Below are 18,582 nucleotides of genomic sequence, written 5' to 3'. Positions count from 1 at the left end.
GTTAACACTGTAGCTTTAGGAGCACATTTTGCTCTTTGTAGCAGGACTTCATGACAAGCCTGTAACCTCTAGTGTGCAAAAAACAGTTATATTAAACCATACCTAAACCTTGCCCTCTCTCTGGCCAAAATATAAATAAACAGAATCTTACAATTTAAGCATATATCAACGCAGCAGAAATTTTAAACACCTTATAAGCACAATCGCCACCATACAAACATCATCTGTATAGGCATAATCATAATTATGACAGTATGAAAATAAAGTAATGCCAAAATTATTTACCACATAATGAATGTCCTGGATTAGGGTTAGGTGTTTATAAAACTTAGGGGCATCAGCAGAAGGAAAACAAAAGATACACCTACAGCATTTTGACAACTTGCAGACTTGTATTGTTTAGAGAATAGATCTACAGGCGTTGTCTTTGCACCCAAAAGGAACATAACCGAAACAAATTTCTGACTTTATTTCAACATCCTGTAACATGTTGTTCATTCTTGATGTATTGAAAGTCTCCAAATAAGACTACACGCATGGGCTCGGGTTGAATGGCCAGCCTTGTAACATATTCCCAATATACTCTATTATGTATTTCGGTGTGATCTTATTTCCGTTAAAACTGCATTAAGTGCGCTTTAATCTCCTCCCACCTGACTGGGAAGGTTGCGCGCTCCCGGTGAGTTTTATAGCAACTGTTGCCCAGTGAGGCAGCGCCATAGTCACCGTAGTCCTGGCGACTGTAACCCACCAACAACAACCTCTCGCTCCATCATTACCACCTCCTCCACCATCCTCATCTCATCAACCAGTCCACAGCTCAGGTTTGAAATAAATCTTCTACTATTTTTAGCCCGAATTCAAGTCCTTTCTCGCTTCAAGGGATAATTTAATAAAGGAGATATTAATGCTGTGGTTTATGTTTTGTCTGCTGCTGAATGAAGGATCGGTGAATAGCTGGGGTAGTTTGCTAGCGAGGGTGTTTCTTTGTGACGTGGTAGCCTGCTTGCTAACGTTGCCTGTAGATACCCACAGCTGTAAGATGTCCTGCTCGCTAGCAGAAGCTAGCTATGTCCTCTCACGGTGTGCTTTGTGGCTAAAACTGACCTAAACGTGGTCAGTTTGGCAGAAAATGGGGTTTCCGTGTAACTTATTTGTTCAAACTTACCATGCTGAGTGGTAGCATAGGTCTAGGCTAGTCGTCACTGATGCTAGCTGGTCAGCTGGAGCAGGAGCAGGTGTCTGTTGTTGCTAGGTTGCTAACGCCAGCGTTGCCTTCTTACAATGCTTGTTGGTATCCCATTTTTTGGGCTAATGTTACGGTGATATTGCAAGTTTGTGTTTCAGGTGGTTCTAATCTTGTTGGGCATACAACATCAATAACGTCGATCAGCAATGGAAAGTGCTGTGAGCTAGATTTCCATACACTAACTGCTATTGACAATAGCTAAGCCATTACTTTCCCTTTTGTCTTAGGAGGCAAGACAGCTTCGCTAGCTTTCCATCTGCCCTCTTTGTGGCATCAGAAGGCTGATAAGCTATCTGATAACACAAGGCTAAGTTTTTCAGTGGTTAGCTTTGACTGAAAAACACCTGCTCTATTAACATTAAAATACCTTAATGTTACTACTCATTTTATCAGGAATCATTTCGTTGTTCTGCATTGCATATTCTGTAACTGTGCTGGTAACGTCAAGATTTACCCACCCCTTCTGCAATCCAGGTATACTCCAGAGTTGTTGACTAACAGTTAAAAGATTACATTTTGTATGTTTGTTATATGTGCGCGTGTATTTCCCTGGGTACGCAAGAAAGGGAAGGATAGGGAGTGTATTCAATCCAGCATGACACTGTACAGGGGGAGGATGCTTAGTCGTTAGTTAACAGCCTAATATTGTGCCAGATTGATTTTAGGCTCACTTAAATTAGGTAAAAACATTGAGTCACATCTATTTCAATCAAATATGCTATATTACCTTTCCTCTCTGTTATAGAATACTAAACTTGCATTTTAGGATTCCTTAATTATATTTTATAGGTTTAGCCTAAGTAGAGACTTGGTTTCTTAATGTTGCATCACAATTATTCTCAGGTCCATTGGGTCTCCTGTGAAGCTGCGACCTCTGATGTGTGTGGAGAGGTGAGTGGTGGACAGGTGCACCAAGTGGTGGGACTCCTGACCATTTAGGCCTATATCTGTATGTGTCCACCACAGAAAAGGTGTTTAGCCGTAAATACAATTTGATTGTCCATCATCATCCCTAGAATTTGTTTCTCTTTTCAATTGTATGTTACTTGTGAACCATGAAGCTGTAACTGCTCATGTGGTAAGTCCTTTGTATGAGAAAAACCTATCAAATCAAGTCAAGTCAATTTTATTTATAACCCCAAATCACAAATTTGCCTCAGGGGGCTTTACAATCTGTGTACAGCATACGGCACCCTCTATCCTTAGACCCTCATCATTGATATGCAAGTGGGCCTGACAGAGACAGAGCAATTCCAACCAATTTTAATGCATACTGTAGGTAAAGCCCAAAATAATGTAAACATATTGATCTATTGGAATATACAACCCAAAATAGGTCATGCACAGACACCCCTCCCAACACACACACACAAACAGGATGTTAGGAACTGCTAGTTATCAGATCATGTTACCACTCACCTGTAGTCCGGTAGCGCAGAAATAGTACCATGCCACCTGCTGCCTGGATCCTGTTACATTTCCAATCACTTAAAGAGGGGCCGATTAATTCAATTATTCAGTCATCCATTTTCATGGCTTAGCAGAATACAGCATGTTTGGTTTGTTATTTGCCCCAGTCTGTCAGACATAATGTATATTGTTGATGAAAGAGGAGACTTAAAGGTCCTTGTTTTTTCCTTCCTGAACCAACATCTGGCAGTTAGGATGAACAGAGCACATTTAGACTTTGGTAACCTATGTTATGATGCTTTAAGAAATGTTGCCACATTTGACATTTCTGTTTCCATTGGTCCTGTCATGACCTAAAATCAGATCGAATGTTGAACACTAGCTTTTGGCACATCTAACAGTATTCTATATATTGTGCAGCGTTTTTGACATCAAAATCAATATCAGCAGTCCTTACAAATATAAGTCACTCCCAGTTTTCTATATTATCTGAAAACCCAACTCCTCAACAAACACATCACTTTGCATACCTCCCCCCACTTCAGCTCCCTATTACATCTCCCTCCATCTGTTTTCCTCCTGTACTAGCACCTGATCATACTCCTGTCTTGCCTTGGGTTGCATGTACTGTATGTGTGTGAGAGGGAGAGATTTTGTGTATGGTGTACTTTTCAGCCTTGTTCACCAGCTCGTATTTCTTTACTTGGTGCATCAGACTCCTCCTATATCATACATGATCATTAGAGAGGCAAATTATGGTTCTGTGTATTTTCTGGTAGCTGCGACTGTGATCCTTGCACTCTTTACTATATGCTTGTAATGTTAAGCAAGAGGAATTAAGGAGAGAAAACGCAGGCCAAAATGTTGCCCTCCTTGGTGGCTTTTGTTCCTCTGTGTCTTTGTAGGGGCTTGCACTTGCTCAGTGGAGCACAGCATTTAAGTGGGCCACAAGGGAGTGCCTGAATGGTGAGGCAGGAGGTGTGTATAAGAGTGTGTGTGTGTGTGTGTGTGTGTTTGTGGAGGGGGTTGGGGTGAGGCATCAAGAGTGTGTTGTGATGCAGGGCCTCTTTTCCTCACGATTAGGTGGGCTCAGTTGGGGCCATGTACTTTAGCTTTCAAACTGCACTGTGGATTATAAGTCTACATTCTCCTTTCTTCACAAGTCCTGTATTTAGCATTGGGTTATAGTAAGCTGAAGGCTACAGTTTGACATTTTTATCACATAGGTAGCCTGCATCCAGTGACTTTCACACTTCAGGGTCTATGAGCTGCTTGTGTGTCATAGTATCTTAATCATATGTGTAGTCAGGTTTGTCATTTCTTCTGAATTTCTAGTCATAATTTATGGTTTCTTGTCGAAATCACAGAATATAAATATTTGAACTGGATAGTAGTTTATTTTTCCACGAGCCAGACTGCAGCCTGTCTAGCAACAGCCTGCTGACATGGCTGACAGTGATAGTATATACATATCCCCCTCCCCAAGGTGTTGAAAATAGTCATGCTGAAAGCAGAAGGCTTTGCGTTAATGAATCTCAGTGCCCCAGTATGTTAAAATAATATGTAGATTTTTCCTGCTGCTTTACTGTTCCTCACATTCTCATTGCAACAGGAAGGGCTGACTCAGTTTTGTAGTCCAACTTTTAGGTTATTCACCCCCACACAAATACAGTGATAGCCTTCATCCCAAGAACAAGGCCGGTATGATATTGAAGATAAAGGGAAGGGGCAGGCTCTCTCTGGAGAGATTCGAAGCTGTTAGGAGACCCAGCTTAATTAACCAAGAGAGGCTTGTTTATGGAAACTGTGATGAGGAGGAGGTGGCCTTCCACTAGTAGGAATGGGTGATGGTAGCCATACTATTATTAACTCACAAACACAGGTTCACCATCAGTGTCTCTTCACACCCTTTTCCTTATTCAAAGTAGTTCACCTTACCCTTAGGTAGTAAGTACTGTAGACATGGTCTTAAATCTCTGATGCACAATATAACTATTTTATTAGTAGTAATGATGCTATCTGGTAAACAATTAGATAACTTGCCAGTTGTTCTTAGTACCTTTTTGTTAGTACTGATCCAGGACTTCCAATCTCAAGTAATGCTAAACCTGTAAAATTGGTGACTAACAGAGCAATGGGAAGCAGCATCTATTTGGAGTTTGTTAAATATTAACTCGTTTTATGGCTGTGAACATGGAGACAAGACCATGTGTCACTGATGCATGAGGCTCTCAGTACATTGAGTACCACAAAGCAGAAACAGGTGCTTGGGTAGAATTGCCCTTGAGCAGCTTTAGTAGCATTGATTTGGGTTAAACAGCCAAGGGTCTGTGGTGAAACCTCATGTTTTCTATTATGCCTAGATTAGTATCTCATTTAGGCATATTTTACGTCCTGGGCTAACCAGATCTTTTCCTCTATACAAAGCTGTATTTTTTTGTAATATGATAGATTTGTCTTTTTGTTATAAAATGCAATATGTTCTGGACACATGTTAAGGATAAAGTTTATATTTTTTGAGTTATAGGAAGTTGATGTCACTGATTTTATGACTATTACACCAGTTGTTATAAAATCAGAGAGGTTAAAGAAAAAGTTATCTATGTGTGGTCCTTAGCCTATTGTAAATTATAAGTCTGTTTTCAACAACAACCAGAAGAATACAAACCTGCAATGGCACATTGACTCTTTGTTCAAGTGAGTTATTGCTCTTTGATGCCACATGAGCGTTGGCTCAGTGATGCATTAAGATTATTATGTTGTTGTTATTATTGAGTTGTAAAGTTGCTTTGCCAGTTAGACCAGTAGGTTGAGAGGGTTCTTGGTTTTCAGTAATTGTGACCATTATCTACAGTAAGACTATGTTTTCTCTCTCTTATTTAGGCGCCATGCAGACCCCTGAGGCAGGCGCTGACTCCACCTCCAGTGTCCCTCTTCAAACCACTGTGCCTGTCCAGCCTACCGGCTCCACCCAGCAGGTGCCTGTCCAGCAGCAGGTACATCCAGCCTGTCTGTGTGTGTATTTGTGTCTGAATGTTCCTGCACAAGTGTGCATGCTGTATCTGCAATATGTGATTTTAGTCAATTAGATAATTAATTTGCAACTCTTGCACTTCGTCTTGCCAGGCCCAGACTGTTCAACAGGTTCAGCATGTTTACCCTGCACAGGTGCAGTATGTGGAGGAAAACAGTGGCGTCTACACCAATGGCAACATGTGAGTCATTCTGTTACCCAGCTCTGCTCTTACACCACTCCACAAATATTAGCGCAACGTCTCTGCAGTCTGTTCTTTCTCCTCTTAAGTCTCTTCACACCATCATTCATGTCACAAGCACATGATGTTGGTGGGAGTGCATTCGTTTTTTGTGCTTGTTTTCTTTTCTGAGGGGTGTGCAGTCGTGTGTTTGATTGTGCTCAGTCACCTGAACATGACCAGAAGTAGGCCTGTCTTTTAAGTGCTGATGCTACGCCAGGGTCCCCTGGGTCTGAGGAATGGGGTTACATACCACTAACCAGCCCAGGCTGTGTTGGTCCTACTGCGATACACACATCAGTGCATGTACAGACACAAACACACATTCTGTGTGACCTCAGCTACTGGTGGAAACACTCATGTAAGGGGCACCGGCAAACTGAGCGCTTAGAAATACAAAATCACACATACACCAAACAAAAAGTTATATTTAAAGGGTCACCCAAATCACATATAATACCACATTTTTTATAGCAATATTTGATGTCACTTCAACAACAAAAAAATTAACTATTAAAAATGATAATACATTTTGGATTGTCCTCAATATTATAATTGTTGTTGACAGTATATGACTGTGCCTACACAAACAACAATGAACACATGTACTGTATAATTGTTAGCATATAGGCTCAGTGGGTGTCTTACATAATTAAGAAGCCATACTTGGACAAAAAAAAAAAAAAAAAACTTTATTCCAAGAAAACGCAAAATAACACAGCTAAATTGCAATAAAAGTACTTAATCATATAGACAGTATTTTCTCAGTTTTATGTTTTGTTTTGTCTTATTTTGTTTTATTTTATCAGTTTGGGCACATTGACTGACTGCTAACCTCTCTTTTGAACAGAAGAACCTACTCGTACTCAGAGCCGCAGCTGTATAGCCAGAACAGTGGAGGGAGCTACTTTGACACACAGGGCAGCTCATCACAAGTGTCCACTGTGGTGACATCTCATGGCATGACCAACAATGGAGGAGGGGGCAGTGGAGGAATGAGCATGAATCTGGCGGGGGGCCAGGTAATCAGCAGCAGTCCTGGGGCTTACATCATGGACAACGCTGGACCCCACCCTGCCACCCAGACCGCACGAGCTTCCCCAGCTACTGTAAGTGCATAGCACCTACTAATTGGGCCCCTCACCTGCCTTTGCCTGCCTACTTTTGTTGATAGACCATCGGACTAGTGTATATAGTGATTTTGTAGTAACTTCTACTTCTTCCCTTTTTAGATCCACACAGCTATTAGTTTGCCTAGGCTCTCCCTATTAGCATGAATGCTTTGTCTCTGTCGTTTTTTAGTGATCTATGCACTAGTTTGATCCAAAATGTAGCACACCATTCTCAATATTTGTGTCACATTTTCAAAATTTCTGTGTGTGCACGTAGTACACACATTATGTCACATTATAGAGAAAAACATGTTGTGTGCACCTCCTCCATCATTGTGTATGATGTGTTTTATCTCTGGCGATGATCCTTTGCTGATGTATACGGTGTGCTGCGTAGGCTGGGCCCAAGTCTCTGTAGTGATCTGACTGCTGCCAGCAATGTTCACATTGTAACCCTTAATATTTAAGGTTCAAGTAATGCAGGGCTTTGTTTCCATCCTTGATTTCATCTGTTTGTTATTCCCAGTCTTTGGTCTAGAAGAAAGGACGGGCTAAAACCTGAGAGACAGGTGTATTAAGGAGGGGAGGATGGTCGGGGATTGTGTGTCTGGAGAACCACAACTCCACAGACTCACCCATTCCTCACAAGAGTCACAGCACAATGCCTTGCTCTTAAGACATGCCATTAGGCATTATCATATAGTCCACCATAATGATGCTTTCTGGCAGAAATGTAGCAATGATGCTTGTTGACTGACATTACATTATGTGGCTGTCAGTCATGGCAGAGAATTTAAAACATCCAAAAATGGCTATGAACAAAAGTTGTTTTTTTTCAACTGCTTAAGCAAAGTACCAGCTCATCCTTGTCCAGCCTAAGTGCTGTAAAAAATGGTATTTATTTCTGAGGGATGACTATGGTATTTAACCCCAGTTATCTGCTCAGTTATTTCACATGTATGACGTCAAAACACAAAAGGTCATCTCTGGAATCTGAGATGTATCAAAAGAAGTAAAAACTGATGATAAGTGGACAACCCTTGCACATAATCGCTACCATGCAGTGTGCTCACTTTAGTAGAGTTTTGATATTGATAAACACCAATGAAATCACACAGAAACACAACTCTAATTTGCCAGCAATACACAAAAACGTTTTGTATTCACTTGTAACAATCAGTGTATCATCCTGTATACAGTATGTTGTCTCTTTCACGTCACATTTTTTAGCCTATGTTACTGTATGTTTTTGTTGTAAAAATGCCAATACCAATTTGACTTCTTCCCATGAAGCATGAATTAGCTTTTTGGCATAAATCTTGAAGTTGAAGTGCAGGTGTTACTAATTCATCCTGGCACACTGCCTTAGTCTTTTGTTTTTGTAAAGGAGTCTGGCTTTTTGTCTACACATGATAGTTGTTATAAGTGGAAATGTGCTGGTGGAATCTGGAAGGGTTGTGTGTCTGCCAGCTATCCATGATTGATGTATTTAGTTGATCCTGTTGAGCCTATGTCCCTGTTTTTCAACTAGGCAAATATGTTCCTTAAAGGACAGGTAGTCCTGCTGTGCTTGGGTTTAGTGGTGCTTGCTTTGGAATCCTTTCAGATTCCCTTTATTTTTGCTAGTGGCCACTAATGTGTCTACATCAACTCTTTATTTTTCTTGCTTTTGTTTTTATTTCCCCCTCTTACATTTTGTTGTCCTGTGCTTTATGGTTTATCAGATTGAAATGGCGATTGAGACGCTCCAAAAATCTGAGGGTTTATCCAGTCAGAGAAGCTCGCTGCTCAACAGCCATGTAAGTTGCTTTTATGAATGCTTTTGCTAGACTGGCTCTCTTGCTGTTCTGCCTCTCTCATCTCTGTATACATTTGAGTTTGATGTGGTGCTTGCTGTTTTTGTTGCCTGTTTCAATTGTTACTATTACTTTAAATTCACTGGCTGCTATAGAAAGACTTTTGCAGAGGTGTGATGCTGCAACATCAAGATTACGGACTGTCAGTCTGAGGTCTTTCCAGACAGTTTGCGTGGACCAGTGTGTGAATCTCTTGAGTAAAAAAAGCATGTATTCCCTTGTAGCTCCAGTGGCTGTTGGACAATTATGAGACAGCAGAGGGCGTAAGTCTACCACGATCCACCCTCTACAATCATTATCTGCGCCACTGCCAGGAGCAGAAACTGGACCCTGTAAATGCAGCCTCTTTTGGCAAACTCATCCGCTCCATCTTCATGGGACTCCGTACAAGGCGCCTTGGAACAAGGTTTGCTTATTTTTTATTTATTTATTTTATTATTTTTTTAGTAAGGAAAAGTTGTCAGTTTGGAGATTCAAGATTTCCATCTAATAGCTATATGCTTGCCTGGCTCTTCTTACTGTCATCATTTACCTAAAGCCTGATTTACTCAAAAGCCTCATCTTCTGTCCATCTCTTCCATCCATGTGAACTTTTATGTACACCTAACATTGAGACTCTGTCAATGTGTGTTCACTTTTGGTTTTGTCTTGCAGAGGGAACTCCAAATATCATTACTATGGTATACGTGTGAAACCAGACTCCCCACTCAATAGGCTCCAAGAAGACATGCAGTATATGGCCCTCAGACAGCAACCTGTTCAGCAGAAACAGAGGTGCACAGGCAACTAGGCATGCATACAGACATGCAGTGCTTCCTGTGACACAAGTCACAGTTTTTATAGTCTTGCAAGATACTGAGGTGAGCCATGTGATTTCAGGTTCAAGCCGGTGCAGAAGTTTGATGGCTGCACTGGGGAGAATTACTCAGGTGGAGGCCAGCCCCATCCTGGTGCAGCAGAGCAGACAGTCATTGCACAGAGCCAACACCACCAGCAGTTCCTAGGTCAGCTGCCTTTCTCTTTATCTGAATGTCTGTTAAACCAAAAACACGTGGGGAGCAACGAAATATACAGAATATTATGTTTTTCAGATCATTCCACAGTGGTGAATTTAGTTTTTTATTGCCCCAACAGATGCGTCGCGGGCACTCCCTGACTTTGTAGACCTGGACCTGGGACAGAGCAATACAGAGAACATCAGCCCAGAGGATGTGAAAGCTCTCCAGTCCCTTTACAGAGAGCACTGTGAGGTTAGATGAAGTGCATTCCTTTCGTTTTCACTGCAAAGTCACCACAGCTCACTTTTGCACATAAGTGCAATTCACAGGGGGAACAGGGGGTCAGGTCCCTCTTTAGTTCTCAAAGGAAGCTAAGTAAGCCACTTCAGTATTGTAGAATTTATTGATACAATGTCATCAATATGACTATGCTGGCATTGTGACTGTACATCCATCTACTGATCTGCCTGAACTAGCTGCATTTCACCACCCGTTAAATCTATTCCACTTATTCTCTATTAAGATTCTCTTTTACTCCTAGAATCGAGTACATGTTTGTTCCCCCTTGCATATATATGCCAGTATCTATCATGACAGCAATTTACTAGTTTAATCTTATTTAAGCTATTTTTAATGAGAAAAGGCTGGTAAGACTGAAAATATTAAGTAAAGTTTTACAAATTTTGAAAAAGAACACATATTTAAACTTTGGCTGGTTTCAGAGTCTGGAAACTTTAGAAAAGGTCATGTGTGCTTACAGTGACAGAGATTCGCAAATTCCACCTGCTGGCATTTTGGAACAGAATTTTCTTTTCGTCTTGTGAAGTTTTCAATCCAGCTCTCCTAATGTCTGGAAAACTAGAGATCAGGTCATCCACAGGTGATGGTGGCCTTTTGGTTTGACAGACAGATGTTCACCTTCTTCTCATGATTAAAGGGTCAGTTCACCCAAATAACAAAATTAAGAAAACATATTTCCTCACATGTCCCTAGTGGTGGCTAGCCATGCAGCTAGTTTGGGGTTCATGTGCTAAGGATTTAGGAAGTCCATATATGAGATTTCTGCTGCCACGTCAATACAATGGAATGGAATTTCATGTTGCTTCTCAGAGCACCAAAAAAATACAATTGACAATGTCCTAGTTCCTCTGGATAATCCACAGACCTCGCTGTCGACAGTTTTCAAAGGGACTTTTTCTTCTTTTAGAAAGTAGTTCCAGTGAAAACCATTCACTGTTTTTGTTTATTCTCTGCTTTTGTTTCAGGCTATTCTGGATGTGGTTGTCAACCTGCAGTTCAGTTTAATTGAGAAGCTGTGGCAGACATTCTGGCGTTATTCTCCCCCTGACTCTGTAGAGGTTGCCACTGTAACAGAGAACAGGTGAGGTCAAGCTGATGACAACATACAATGTTGATTTCTTTTCTTAGATGAAGTCTTTCAGTGTTTTGCTAAAGAGAAGTATTAGCTACCAGAAGATATTTAACCAGTATACATTTAAACTTATTTTAGGATAATCTGATAATTCAAAGGCTTCTTTCTAAATCTGGTTTGTTCATTCCTCAGCAGCATAAGTGAGATTGAAGCACGGCTCCCCCGTTCACAGCTATTGGTGCTGTGCAGAAACGAGGTTGTAATCAAATGGATGAGCACCTGTGACCATCTAATGTACCAGGCCCTCGTGGAAATCCTCATTCCTGATGTCCTGAGACCCATTCCCAGTGAGCCACAGTCATCGACACCTACTTGTTTGTTATTTTAATGCTTGTAATATCACAGTCATTAACTCACTGCTGTTGTTTTTGTCTTTTTGTTTTCTATGTTTTTATTTTTCAGGTGCCTTGACTCAAGCCATTCGCAACTTTGCCAAAAGCCTGGAAGGTTGGCTCAATAATGCCATGAATGCCATTCCACAGAGAATGATCCAGACCAAGGTACAGTTGCAGCATCCTTACAGAGTTTACCTTTTGTGAAAATGCTACACATAAAAGTCACCTGTTACTGTTTCTAAAATATATAATTAATACATGAGAGTAATATTTTTACTATCAGTTTTGAAAGGTATGTATACTTACAGTAGGTAACACCTGGGCTTTTGTGTGCCCCCTTTTACAGATTGCCGCTGTTAGTGCCTTTGCGCAAACACTGCGCAGATACACATCTCTGAACCACCTGGCTCAGGCGGCACGTGCTGTGTTGCAAAACACGTCACAGATCAACCAGATGCTGAGTGATCTCAACCGTGTTGACTTTGCCAACGTACAGGTCAGAACACCTCTTTGTGTTTGGATACTCAGCAGTGGTGCTTTTGTTATATGTACTATACTATTCCTTCTTTGTTATCTACTCTGTGAAAAGAATATACATTTTTTTTATTTTTAGTTTAACTGTGCAAGTGTGAACCTCCACTTCTTTCTCTATGTTGCTGTATAGGAGCAGGCATCATGGGTGTGCCAGTGTGAGGAGGGAGTGGTTCAGCACTTGGAGCAGGACTTCAAGGCCACACTACAGCAGCAAAGCTCTCTGGAGCAATGGGCAGCCTGGCTGGACAATGTGGTCACTCAGGTGCTCAAGCCTTACGAGCACCGGCCCAGCTTCCCCAGGGCAGCTCGACAGTTCCTGCTGAAGTGGTCCTTCTACAGGTCTGCAAAAAAACAACCATATTGAGACACGTCTGTGAGTGTTTTGACAAAACATTTACAATGTTTTTTTCATGTCTCTGCAGTTCTATGGTGATCAGGGACCTGACCCTGCGCAGTGCTGCCAGCTTTGGTTCCTTTCACCTGATTCGCCTGCTGTATGATGAGTACATGTTTTACCTAGTGGAGCATCGTGTGGCCCAAGCTACTGGAGAGACACCCATGGGTGTCATGGGGGAGGTATAGCTAACAATGTAGTATCTCTTTTAGATTACATAGAAAACATTAAAACTATGTGAACCACTAATGGCCCCTCTAATTATGTTTGTCTCTGTTTTCAGTTTGACAGCCTCAACACCCTGTCCCTCAGTAACATTGATAAAGGTATGTGGCAAAATGTATAAAGCGCGATATTCTGAGAACTCAACCAGTGCCTAGAAAATAGATTCTGTTGTTGACGACTGGTGTGACTTGCAGTAATTACGTTTTCCAACTCAAAAGACATATGACATATGTTTTTACAGTCAGTTAAATTCATTGGCCATTTAGGTTAGTGGCGGGCAGTTGAATATGTGGTTAATGAGCTGAGACTGATAAGACTTTCTGTGCAAAGACTTGACATTGTTTGCCTAATTACAGTACAATGTGATAGCACACACTGGCATACTGTGCTTTTTTAATGTTATAACATTGATGTATTTGCATGCTTATGTGTTTTACTATTTTATTTATGTATAATTGAAAAAGCCTTAATCATGGAAATATATTCTTTTATAGTGTTAGACTTTATGTTTAATTGACAAAATTGCAGCATGATCACCTGTAGCAGCAAACATGTTTTCAATGAAACATCAGTGAACACATCAACCAAACATCTAGTGAAGAGAATACAAGTTCTTAGCAGCGTTCAATAGTAACAATTTCATGATTGTCTTGAGCTCTTGAGTCTATACCAGTGTTTTATATATGTGTTGCTTTCTCCTGTCTAGATGAAACAAGTGGGATGGACAGTGACTTAGAAGAGGACACGGAGGAGTCCGGGGAACCTCTTGCTAAGCGAGAGAAGTCGGAGCATGAGGTGATCCAGGTTATCCAGGTCGGGGCACTAGAAGACGGGTCCCACCCTGTGGTGGGGGTCGTCCAGCCAGGTGTCCTCCACTCGCTCCCCCAGCCCCCACAGGACCACACTGAGCACATCATAACCCCCTCTGCTGGTACTCCCACCATTCGCCACTGCAGCGCCACAGGCAACACCTACGCCTCCGTTTGAGGGTCTGAGGGCACGGCTAACCTTGTCTGGCCTATTTTTGCTATCTCACTCTCCACATATCTTTCTCTCTGTAAGTCTAGATGTGTCCGTATTTTTCATGCATTGTCTCTGTCTGCACTTGTGTGGACACGGTCTCCTCTCCCTATCTAGCCCGGTCAGTGGGGGAGTACTGCTACTCTGGCCAAGATGTGCTGTCCGTGTCAGACTGCTTAGATTCTGGATGTATTGTCATCACATAAGTCTGTGCTGTATCACAATGCGGCAGCTGGAGGAGGAGGACTAATTTGACCCGTTAAATGTTTCCTGTCTAGGCATGAATTCACACCTCTGTCTGTCTATACAGATGGGTTTTATCTTGAAGGAAAGTTAAACTCCTTCAAACTACTGATGTCTCAGAGCTCAAATCCATGTCACTAGTCCCAGTGGAGCAAAGTCATCGATTGACTCAAGACCTTTGTCTATTGTAAATAGTTTTGCTGTACTTTCAATTGGTATTACCCAAAACTCATGGTGCTATCATTGTTTTGTTTTATTTTAATTCCCTCCTAATTTTAGTATGATTTATGTCAACGTGCATTCCACCTGCTGATAAACGTTTGGCTGAACAAAATATTTTGAGTATTGTTTGTTTGTAGCTAAAAAACAAAGGGATGACTTTCTATGTATGTATGGCATTTGAAAAAAGGATCATGGGGCAGTTTTGTCTGTTCTGTTTGAAAATTATATGGTAGCCACCCACTGATAACCACTTACAGATTTTAGCCACAGAAAAAGAAACCCCTAAAGAAGTATCTGTGCTGCTACTCGTGTATATAGAAATGAGATTGAGAAGGTGGCTGTACAAAACCACTTCCTCAATGCTAGCTTTTCTATGCACTCTGTGCATATCGCTTGCCTTTGTTCATTTTAGATGCTCTGTAGTGTGGTTTACATGACGAGCTGTAATCTTGAAAACAACTTACTGGATATTTTCCCCTGTTTTTTGCAGTTTCTGTCTTTAATGAAATTTCTTAAGTTCACAAAGGACCAAAAACAAACCAACAAGAGAAAGCTGAGAGTGAGCCATTTGGGCCACCCAGGAGCTGTTTCCTGTCCCACAGTGCCATGTTGCAGAGCAGAAGGAATGTCAGGGATTTAATGTACCTCGGCTTTATCATAGTGCCTTATCCTTAAATGCAGCTGTCCTTGTAGTCCTGACTATGTGCTGTAGAGAGCCCAGAGCCCCTCTGCATTGTCCCAGCCACAGATTTGGCTTTCTGGTGACTCGTGGCTGGATTTGGGCTGGCTCATCAGTGTTGACACCAAGGGATGCAGGCACAGACACACCTGTTGTTTTCTCTGGATCAGCTCTACTAAGCTTATTACTTATCTGAATTATGGTCTTTAGCCTTGCTCCTGCCCTCACTCTGCCCTCTTGAGGCCTATTCTTGCATTAGCCTTTGTTATCGGGTGAAGTTTGTGTGTGTGTGTTTATGAACACGGATGCATAGGTCTGCACTGTGTTTTTATGTGCATGTGTACATGTGTATATAAGCCTGCGTGTGTGTCTGCGTGCTTGTGTGTATGTGTTGGAACACATCCATCAGTCACCCTACCTCAAACCAGTGGTGCCAGCCCTTTGACGCGTGCAGCACAGTCACCAAACCTTATTGCACACACACCACTGTACTGCACAAATCTCAACGCTATAGAGAAAAACTGCATTGCTTTTCTCTCACCTCTGATACATTTTCACTTCAGTTTTTAGCCCATAAAATGCTTTCATCCTTTGTTCCCTGTTTAAAGATCATCTTTGTACAGTGGACCAAAAGTAGATATTTTGTGATATTCAAAGAGAGATATAGATATATATATGTATAGTATATATAATGATGATACACTACATATATTTGTTGCTTTTTATGTGGTTGATCTGATTGTTTATATGTGATTGTTTCTTTTGGTAGCTCCTCTGTAATTAGTTCATAGACTGTGAAATGGGAAAGGCATGGGGACTAACTTCTGATTCATTAGACTACATCTATACTTGAACTGTTATAGCCTTCTATGTTGTGGAGAATATTGAGATTAATCCTCTAAATAGGAACATTTTGTTACTAAAATCATTTTTGTTATTGTTTTTTTCTGCACCATTTCTCTGCAGAAATGTTTATTTATTGATATTTATTGTGTTTTTGTTTTGGTTTACTGATAATGAATCATGAATTATACCACTGCAAAGAGCAGAAATACTGTACAGGTGGACCAGATGTTTTTTGTTGATTTGTTTAATTTCTTTTTCCTTTTGTAAGTCAAGTAGGTTGATGAAGGTTTAAAAAAAGGCTTGGCACTGTATTTGCTGTAATCAGTCATTTTTTAAGTTCTATTACTAGTCAAAGAATTCCTTTAGATACTAGAAGTAAACAGGAACCATTTTTGTGGTTGTGCCTGTGTAGAAAACATGCTTAGCAGTAAGGGAGGGTGGGAAAGTGCAAATACTGCGCAGCATTTAGGTTACTGGGTCAGTGGACTCACTCAGATGTTTTGTTAAATCATTTCCATGACACTTTGGGGAATCTGAAAAGTAAATTCTAGCAACCCCAAAGATACCTTCCTCATTGATTAAACCTACGGTACACATCTCATACTGTAGCCTTGCCCTCATACTGTTCGCTTGAAATGTCTGGCTCACCAGATCTAGGAATTGAGTGCACACAAATCTTGCTTTCCCATTATGTTGCTTAAGGACAGTTTGAAAAGTCTGCAAGAAAAGGTCAATTAACTTTAAGTAGCTGGAAGTTGAAGGCCTGAGGCATTTTGTTTACATCAGTCTGTGACCGTAATGAACTTGCATAAGAGATTGCTTCCTGACTCTTGGTATTAAACTGTTCAAGGCAAGTTGGGAGAACACAGGAAGTAATGAAAATGTCCAATAAAAAAATGAATGGATACAAAACCGTAAGACCTAGTTCTTCTCTTATACTTTCTCCAGAGCCACACGTAAATCTGTGTTCTCATAATAACTGCGAAAAAATGAACTACCCCATACCCTCAGCTCACTTAACTGACTCCAACACTCACAGAATTTTTAGAATTAAGTTGTAAAAAGTGATGGGGTTCTGTCTGTGACTTAAAATTTTAAATTATGTTGTAAATCTGGGTAGTGTGTACCAGTTAGGAATGACGGTTTTGCAGGATAATTTTTCTTGCCCATGGCATTTTTACCTTTCTCTCACTTTGATTTGTTTTTTTGTTTTTGTTTTTTAAATATGAATCTCAGCTCCCTTGTCATATAAAATAACTACAACATTGTAGATGTAAACTTGTATTATTTTGTGCCTGAAGTGAATATGGCTTATAAAATGTTTTCTTTAATTCTTAATTGTGTGCTTTAGGATCGTAAGTGCTTTCTGAACTTGCACGCCTACCATGTGCTGCTAGAAACCGTTTTTGTCAATTTTGTTCCCCCCCCGTTTTATTTTTACATAGACCTACGTGCCAGAGAGTGATTTAGCTTTCTGCATCTTAAAGCCTGCCTGGTCAACACTGGACTGATGCTAATGCTGCCAACACAATTGTATTTTATTTCTCTGTGTCTTTAAAATTGAGAATTAAGATTTTTTTTTTTTAAACAGCTGTTTGCAAATGAGCCTGTTTCCAACCAGAAAATGTAAAAAAAAAAAAAATAATAATAATAATTAAGAAAACTAAAAAAGACATAAGCTATTCCTTAACTTGTCATAGGAGCAAAAACAAATAGATGCCTCTTCACCTGGACAAAATGGCAGCTTCACTGACCCATAGCAGACTCCAGTGCCTTTAATTTCGCCCCGGCCAGAGCAGATGGCCTGGGTGACTATTGGGTCTCTGGTGGGCTACAGATAGAGGCTATCAGCGCAGACATTTCATTGCACAGGTGCTGCCACTGAGAAGACACCCGGGCTGAGGAAGCATAAAGACCTGTCCTCAGACTGGACTATTATTTACTGGATGTGACACCACAGACACACACACACGCATACTTAGTAGTTTACACATGGTAGATAATCTGCAGACAGCTTTTTATTGTATAGAACTGGTTAATGAACAAGGAGAGTTACTGTAAGTAAAATGCTCTCTTATGACTTGTTTTCTCATGATCGTGATTTCTTTTGTCAGATGATATTTTCTGAATGCTGTGACCTGTTTGAGATTTGTATTTGGATGTTTTTAAGTGCCATTTGAAAGTCTAGTGAGTCGTGGCCATCTGTAGCACGCTCTAATGCAAGCACAAGCATTTGGCAGTGGCATTTGGGGAAGGTTTTTATTTTGATTCACCCTAGACAAAAATATGTATATATCAAAAACTGAAAAAGGTATATTTATTTGTGTCCTAATTATTTGATTTGTTCTTTTGGTGAACATTTTATCAGATATGTTGGCTAAAGTGCTTTTGTGATTTCTTTTTCCTCTTTTTGGATAATGTATAGTATCTGATATAATATATACACAAATTTCACGTGACTTACTTTTTGTGTGCCATTAAGTTTTCTTCTCAAATTGGCAAGCGAACCAATGCGTGTAGGGTGGTTTGTATTGTGTATTTTACATAAAAAAACAAGGACAATTGGGGGACTTTTATATTTATAAAGACATTATCATTTAGTGTGTCGTATTGATGACTAGAAACTATTAAAGACACATGTAGTTTGGTTTTCTGAATATTTCAGATCTCAGCTCAGGCTAGCTTCTTAGTGTTGTTTTCTTAAAATTTGTGACTTGTCTTTGCAGTAATAAACGTTTTCTTGTTGAAAGTCAGTGTCCTTTCTCATAATTTT

The 18,582-nt window shown here is 40.5% G+C and overlaps 1 protein-coding gene across 4 annotated transcripts; it reads left to right on the top strand.

The window, feature by feature from the left end:
- Positions 1-629: 629 nt before the first annotated feature.
- On the top strand, positions 630-18,558 carry rfx3 (regulatory factor X, 3 (influences HLA class II expression)). 4 transcript variants are annotated; one of them, XM_044173976.1, is made up of 18 exons: positions 630-824; positions 2,093-2,140; positions 5,543-5,655; positions 5,786-5,874; positions 6,764-7,022; positions 8,750-8,824; positions 9,106-9,287; positions 9,536-9,655; positions 9,761-9,885; positions 10,016-10,131; positions 11,145-11,260; positions 11,444-11,598; positions 11,714-11,811; positions 11,993-12,142; positions 12,311-12,519; positions 12,603-12,756; positions 12,858-12,900; positions 13,506-18,558. In XM_044173976.1, exons 3-18 carry the CDS (start codon positions 5,548-5,550, stop codon positions 13,784-13,786), a joined length of 2,280 nt encoding a protein of 759 aa, XP_044029911.1. In that variant the 5' UTR covers positions 630-824; positions 2,093-2,140; positions 5,543-5,547; the 3' UTR covers positions 13,787-18,558. The 4 variants fall into 4 exon arrangements, with proteins under 4 accessions (XP_044029911.1, XP_044029910.1, XP_044029909.1 ...); XM_044173975.1 differs by lacking the exon at positions 2,093-2,140 and having other exon boundaries at positions 634-824; XM_044173974.1 differs by lacking the exons at positions 630-824; positions 2,093-2,140 and having other exon boundaries at positions 6,767-7,022.
- Positions 18,559-18,582: the final 24 nt, after the last annotated feature.

This window comes from Siniperca chuatsi, linkage group LG18 (assembly GCF_020085105.1).
Source record: "Siniperca chuatsi isolate FFG_IHB_CAS linkage group LG18, ASM2008510v1, whole genome shotgun sequence".
Lineage (NCBI taxonomy): Eukaryota > Metazoa > Chordata > Actinopteri > Centrarchiformes > Sinipercidae > Siniperca > Siniperca chuatsi.
This window is presented reverse-complemented; position numbering and strand designations above follow the sequence as displayed.

Coding starts and splice junctions, on each gene's coding strand:
- rfx3 (XM_044173976.1), top strand. CDS start 5,548: ATGCAGACCCCTGAGGCAGGCGCTGACTCCACCTCCAGTGTCCCTCTT. Junction 11,599..11,713: donor TGTCCTGAGACCCATTCCCA/GTGAGCCACAGT, acceptor TTTATTTTTCAG/GTGCCTTGACTCAAGCCATT. Junction 12,143..12,310: donor TTGACTTTGCCAACGTACAG/GTCAGAACACCT, acceptor GTTGCTGTATAG/GAGCAGGCATCATGGGTGTG.